At 35.5% G+C, this 7,894-nt stretch overlaps 1 protein-coding gene across 1 annotated transcript; it reads right to left on the minus strand.

Annotated features, from left to right (window-relative positions):
• Positions 1 to 235: 235 nt before the first annotated feature.
• Positions 236 to 1,874, minus strand: LOC128546334 (uncharacterized). Its single transcript, XM_053516745.1, has one exon. The coding sequence runs from the start codon at positions 1,848 to 1,850 to the stop codon at positions 534 to 536; it is 1,317 nt and encodes a 438-aa protein (XP_053372720.1). The 5' UTR covers positions 1,851 to 1,874; the 3' UTR covers positions 236 to 533.
• Between the last annotated feature and the right edge of the window lie 6,020 nt (positions 1,875 to 7,894).

The following is a 7,894-nucleotide window of genomic DNA, read 5'->3' on the forward strand; positions in this document are numbered from 1 at the left end:
GATGACATCAATGCGTTTTCAGGAGGATTAACTCAATTTCGCTATAAATAAAGTGTAATCACACTTATATTGTATATGTTAAGAAGATTGATGTTTATAAAAGTAGGACCTACAGACATCTAATTATTTAAAAACTTTAACAGATCACCCTTTCTGCGCGGCCATTCACATGTGTACGTATTCCCAATACTTTGTAAGATCTTATACAAAAGTTCGTACAAATTGGACTCTGTACTTCCGTACGGTAAAAAAGGGTTTGGGAAATTCTTTCGATAATGAGGTAGTAATTCATAATGCTTCACTAAGCCACGGTTTCAGGTTAGGTATACCTTGTTTGTCTAACTATTGGAAGGGGAGACAAAATTATCACACTACATTTTAAAAAATTATAAACAAACGCTAAATGTAAGCTTTCGATACTTAATTCAGTGCGAGAGAAACAAAAAAAAAACTAAGAAAAAATTATCTGAATTTGTATTTGAAAAAAAATTTGACGGAACATCTTCTCATCTACAGGAAAAAAGCGGTATCCATTATTTCTTCTTGTCCTTGTCAAACATTTCTTCGAGATTTACACTTTCTGCAAGGTCCATCGCTGCATGTATCCCTGAAGTGTACGCACTGTGCACGAAACCGTAATTTGTCTGGCTTATACACTCCCCGGCGAAATGAAGATTCCCTTCTGACATCCCGAGACTGTCCATATCTTCCGGTCTAAATGCAGGAGTCCAGTAACAATATGACCCCATTGTGAGAGGATCGGTCAGCCAATCAGATTTTACAATGGATTCAGGTTGCGAAATATTGGCGTCTGGATACATTGACCTAAAAATGCCCATTAGTTCTTCAACTGTCTCAGCATCTGTCATACGTTCTACTGCCTCTCCCTCAAAACCGTTTGCGTTCACTTGGAGTATGTTACATCCTGGATATACATAGTTCATGTTAAACCAAGTGTTATATTTACCGCGTCTCTCCGAAGCATATACTATAGCAGAGACGTTATCCCAAAAGGCAGTTGGAAATTTTAAATACACGAGTGTGTTTTGTCCAAAACCAAATTTGTCAATAGCCATCATTTTATTTTCTGACAGAGGTGGATTAAAACTGATCTTTCTAGATTGCAGAACACCAAGACTGACAGTGATAATGACGTCATCTGCCTCGTATATCGATCCATCCTCAGTAAATACTTTAACCGGTGCATTTTCGTCATCCCAGTTTATTATACTTGTAACCGTCTTGTTGAATGATATGCTCTGACCATTACGAAAGCCTCTTACCATTTCCTCTATAATATAAGAATATCCTCTAGGGTCACTGGCAATCATCCAGACATAGCTATTGTGCTCTTCGAAAGCACGTAGTGTATCCGAATATTTGCCAGAAACCGAAGGTGTTTCCTTTCCATTTATGATATCAAGTTCGTAACTCTCCATAGCTTCAGCCGCAATGTCAACCGGATTCCATCCAAACTTACGCAATAAAGCTTCATAAGTAATGTCAGGTTTATGATCTCTTTGAAGTTTACGGCCGAATTCTTTCGCTTTTTTCATTACGGATCTAAGGCGATACCATTCCTTGAACGCCTCTTCTGTTACATCATTCCCAAACTTGTCCCGAACAACCGCAGAAGAGGCATATGGAGCTATTGCTAGTCCATATTCGTTTGCCAACGCAACCATAGGATTAGAGCCAAGACCATATATCCATTGCGCACCTAACTCCACTGTATATCCAGACATGTTGAATGATTTTAAACGACCGCCAATCCTATTAGATCCTTCCAAAATCAAAGCATTTGAGCAACCTTTTTCTCCTAAAGACTTAGCTGCCGCAACACCTGCCATGCCCGCACCAATTACAAGTACCTTTTTATCTGCAACTGCAACGATAAATTATACAAACGACTCGGTTATCGTGGTAACATAAAATAAATTCAGTTTCTTCTTTATTTCATAAAAAGAGTTGAGACATCATTGTCAGTTTTGAATAGCATTTCTATGATATGAAAACCTCCTCTATATAGTTTTAGATATTTTACAAGTAGGGATGTGATACTACTAAGATATACACGGTTAAATGCTCTAAGTACTGAAGTACTGACATTATGTCTGTTGATGCAATCGTTTATATGAAATAAAGAAGAAATTAATTGGTATCACGTTACCTACACCCCCACCCTGCACGGCCTCGTTCAGAAGAAAACGCTATTGTTTTATCAATATTATTCTCAACAGCTCCTTTTCGTGAAAATAACGGCAGTAGTTTGCATTGCTCTACAAAGTAGAAAGTTCTTGAAGTTTAAATATTTCTTTGATATCTTGGCGTTCTGTAGTCCAATGTCAAGCGTGTATATTCAAAGAGAAATCATAGAAAAAAGGAAAAGATCGACGAAACAGTAGTTCAACCTATGAAAAAAGCTTTATTTTACGATGGTGTTTCTTGGCATATGTTTTACATACGAAAGTTTAATTATTGTTGATTCCTATTCAAATGAAATATACTTCGCGATAAATTAATTGTTTTCCTGTATAGTCATTTTTCCTGTGATCATATCACTATAGGCCATCCATTAAAGTTAACAAAATTAGTAGCCGATTTACTGTCAGCGACTAACGACTCATTATACCGTGGAACTATATTTCGATCTGCTTATCATGGAATACTTAATGTTTGGTGTAAACTGTCCTATTACGCCTTTGGTAAAAAAGGGCTGTTAAGGAATTATTTTTCACTCAAAGTAAGTGCAAAAATATACACTGGGGTAATTGAACATTCAGTTAATTTTATAATACTAGTATTCTAAGAAGTGTGTTTTGTAGCTTAAATTTACAACATGTTTTTAAAGGATTTACTTGGATATAAACTATTGAAAGAGCTTTTTTCTTAGTGTAAGATAAAGATGAAGTGTCGCAGCAGATCATCAGATCATATTAATTACTTAATTAGATCTACGGTAAAGATAAGTATCAGTGTCCACACAGAATATACTAAAGTTAAAATAAATGATTCACTTACAATTTATAATTCGATATATCTTTTTAAAAAAGTACATGTATATTTACAAGGTTTTCAGTACCTATGCATTTTCCGCCTTCAGGCTTGTAGCAGTAGGTGCAAGCACACTTGTTCTTCTCGCATTTCATGTTCTTGCCACAGTCATCATGAGAGGTGCAAATCGACCCAGCGTTTAAACCTGCATGAGATTAAGTTTTGACATTAAGACACATAACTCCTGTATACCTGTTCAAACTCAACTCGAATACTTGTTTTTGTACTTACGAGGATTGTTCAAATATGAATGCATCTAAGCACATAAAAATGTATCCTTGATAGATTTCAATGAAAATTTTATTTGGTCTCCTCGAAGTATTCACCTCCAACAGATATGCAAAGTTTCAGTCTTCTAATCCAATCCTTGAAGGCATTTTCATAGTCTTTTCTAGGTATACTACGAAGACACTGGAATACTGCAGAAAAGAGGTGTTTGCGCTGCACAAATTTCCGTACGTTCTATATGCATTCATATTTGAACAATCCTCGTACCTTTCGTAAACGACTTATTTCTACCAAACTTTAGCTATAAATGTTATGTTCATGAGTATGAAGACCTGTTAACTTTTAGCCTGCTAAATTTCTATGAAATGGAGTGGTACATCATTCAATGTGGGCAATACCATTTATTATTCGAAGGGGTGTTCACTGAAAATTTACTGACTGAATAAGCGAAGAGTACAGACCATGTTGGTTTTTTCTTGGTCTGCTCTGGTCACAAAGGCAGACTCACTTTCTACCGGCAGGCTAAAGGTTAAATAGTTCATAATCCAAATTAGTGACTATTTTTTTCTTAATCTGGTTTCTGGTTATATAATGCTATCCATTCCAAACCGTTGTCCATTATTTTCCAAATTTCGCTGGGAACCAGCATACTTATTAAATGATCAGAATGCATTCAGAGACTGGCCTTCACTTCCAGCGTATAACCAGGAAGCCTAATGATACCAGTTATCTAAAGGAAAGCCCTGGTATTGGTAAATATTTGACACTTATGAATCATATGATTATCTTTTTAATGTTTTAAACTGCTAAACTTACAACCACTCAAATCTTTTTCTCTTTTTTTCTGTATTCCTCTTCTGTAGTTTGGTTTCATTTTATTTCTGTTGCAATGTAAATGTAAAAATGAAGATTACTTCTTATTTTGTTAATCCATCGACGGTGACTGGCGACATTCAAAGCAATTGTCTGTTCATCATTACAGCTTTTTGAATAGGGAGCTAATCCTAACAGTGTCCAAGACCCACTTAAGTAGGAAATAACTGGTGAGCCAGGCATCAGCTAAGATAAAACAATTCCTTAGTAATATGGTCAGAGAAGAAAATTCAGACAAATGGTGTAAGGTTATTGAGACATTCAGCGTGAGTTAATATAGGTAATCGATGTTTGATAATTAAATTAATCTGTCTGGTAAATGAGATAACCAATTCTAGGTATCTGAACAAAATCACAATACTGTGTTGTTAAACTTAGGACTATAAATCTGCAAGAGTGTCATAATGACCCTTTAGCGCTCACCAGAGCCTAAGCATTATTCTTGTGAAAAATTCCATAATGTAGTCAAACATCTTCTGATTAAAAGCGTTTTTCAAAGTTTATGTTACATATATACAGGAAGATATGACCAGCCCCAAACCCCATTCCTGGCGACTATGTTTTTGGCGAATCAAAATAATTTGATATACAACACCCCTCAAGATTTTAAGTTTTCATTATAGGCGCATAGGCAAAAGTGACCATGTTTTCTATTGCTGACAAAAAACAAATCTCTTGATAAGGATAATTTCTGTGAAATTATTTTAAATTGGATCACGATTTCTGATAAGAGGACGTTTTTAAAATTTCCAATATGTACATGCAGGGAAAATGACCACGCCCGACAGTGGTCATGCTTTTGACATGATGTAATAATTTGAATAATCTTGGTAGAGGGCCAAGAAATATTTCTCTGAAATTAATTCAATATCGTACTGAAGATTTGGAGTATATTTATAGGTTATTAGCTTTGTATCGGGAAATATGCACGAGTTCTTCAGCGGAAATATTGCGCGACTTTAGGAGCGCAATATTCTTTCGCTGAAGAACGAGTGCATATTTCCCGATGCAAAGATAATAACCTTTTTATTACATACGCATCTACACGTATAAATATAATGGAAATATCATAAATTTGTTCAATAGCCTGAATAGGATTGACAATACTGTACTAAATAGAAAAAAATAGTACAAAAACAAACACTGAATTACGTCACGCACCCGACATGAAATTCAGGCGTCCGTGTATGGAAATATTGACGTTTCCGGTACCAGTGTAACTTCACGGGGAATAGAAACGAGTATGTAATAAGGTGTTTCTATTTCTAGCTCTGGTGGCTTCTGTGTGCAAGTAAGCTGAAACATTTTAACAACGAATATCCACGTCAAGGACAAACGTACGTCGGACGGTGAGTGATCACAACAGCTCGCCTCTAGAATTTTGAACGTTTATGTGGTAAAACAAACAAACAACATGCTCTACAACAATTTACATGTATGTGAAAAGAAAAAAAGTAACAATCTGAAACTCTGAAGCCTTCGGTGGTGTGTAATGTTCCTGCCCACTAGTACCCTAAATTGTTATTATTCGAACTTAAAATCGCGGTATCTCATATACGATACATTCCCATTGGTCAGTTGTTGTATCAGGGAATCATGGTAAACGTCTAGTATGCGAGAGTGATACGATATCACTTTCTATATAATTAGTAAGCATCTTCTGTTGTACATTATTTCAGAAAGTTTCCCCATTTATTCTTTTATGTTCCCATAGGCTAACATACTTAACATTATATCTACGAAATTAAGAAATACTCACGGAGCATACACTTCCCCTTGAGGACATCGTTGAAAAGCAAATATGCCTACCACGTTCAAAGTCATTCCTGCATTTTTTGTCTGGCAGTACGTTTATCATAAACGTAAGGTCGTTTCCTTTAAAAGAAAAACAATGAAACTTTTCTATTAAAATTAAACTTTTTTCAAATTGCATTGATAAAAGTAAAGGTAACTGTGGCCAATGTTGCTAACACTGTTTGGGCCGATATCGCGAATACTGTTGGGGCCGATGTTGCTAATACTACTGGGCCCGATAAAACTTAATGGCTACTTAATATATGTATTTTAACAGACTGAATACGAAATCAAAATCCGGAACGAAATCGGTTGAACAAGGACTATCAAATAACTCGTCATGCACTACTTATCGTCGGATATATGAATACCTTTTCTATTAATCCCGTGGGCATAATTGTCCCTACTGTTTTGTCGTGCTTTTACTACCTGTGCCTCACTTGCGATTCTAGGAATTCTAGCAATATCTGGCTGAGCCACAATCACTTTTTCAGACATTCTTGCTGTTATGATGTCATCACCTTCTGACCTCTAAAATAAAGAATTTTGTAATAAAATAAACCAATAATTTGTTTTACAATCTTACAAAATGACGTCGTTACCTTCACTACTATAAACAATAAAACCAATATATCAGGCTGGCCGACAGTCACAGAGACTTCGGTATTGTACACACGTGAAAAATAACTATATTCAGGTAGGCGTAACATTTTTTTATTCCTTGACGTATTTTAATAAGATAAAAATCGTCGAATCTTCATATGCTGACAATCATTCCATAAAACATAACCATAATCATAGCTATAAGATAATCTTATCATTCTAGCAGACTTACAGGCATCCCTTCTGTTAACGATTTTGACAAACGTCATCGTGCACCTTAATATACATTCTCAGCAATTCTATCAGAATTACCGGCACTCATTTTACTGATAACATTCTAGACAAAAAGTTACGCAATGATCATCATCTTCCGAAAGCGTGGCAATGTATTCAGCTAATCACGTTTCGACAACCTTACCGCAATGGCGTCATCAACTTTAGGATTCTAAATCAATTTATCAAATCTACCGACAACACATTGTTGACAACATTTCCACCTGCAAATTTCCGTTATGACGTCATCACCTACAGAACTCTTATCACTACATCGGGCTAACTGTCCATCACTCTGACTGACAACCTACTCGTAATAGCCTCATATTCTTGACCATTAATTCTTACTTAACAAATAGCTCTTAAAGGTACAGAACAGACAAGTCATAATTGATATAAAAAAAGAAAGAAAGAAAGAAAGAAATACTGATTCAGAATTTAATGACTACTGGTTAGTTTACTTTACTATTAGACATAGCCAGCAAACTATGACGTGTAAAACTTCAGAAATAAATTCATATAGAAGATAAGAAACAAACCTTTAGAATGTAGGAAACTTGACGAACTTCCTCATCTCCTACAACTACTTTGTAGTCTTCCAATTCCCTGTTCAAAGAAAAAGAATGAAATCGTTTTACGAAAGAAAATACATAAATGATGCAGTGAGAACTTATCTGATTAAATGCAAATCAACAGTATATTCCCCAAAAAAACTTGACTGGACGTCATTGACTAACTGTGATGAAAAACTACGTACAAATGTTCTTCGCAGTCAGTCTGGCGCTTCAGTTGTGGTTTTAAACTAGATTTGGAGCACTGCACTATTTTACGGAAGTTCATAAGTTTGATCAATGGCTCGACAAATTCACATTCAAGTTTGTTTTGAAAAGTTATGAAATTTGTCTGAAGGGTAAAATCGGCCTAAATGTTGCTAAACCGGCTTAATTAATAATCAACTTGGCCGCGAAATAGATCGGATCTCAGAAAACTACCTTGCCATTAATAAGCCCCAGTATCAAAAATCTACATTACTATTAATATGTCCAGAAATAGAAAGCTACCATTCCGT

This window comes from Mercenaria mercenaria, chromosome 10 (assembly GCF_021730395.1).
Source record: "Mercenaria mercenaria strain notata chromosome 10, MADL_Memer_1, whole genome shotgun sequence".
Taxonomy (NCBI): domain Eukaryota; kingdom Metazoa; phylum Mollusca; class Bivalvia; order Venerida; family Veneridae; genus Mercenaria; species Mercenaria mercenaria.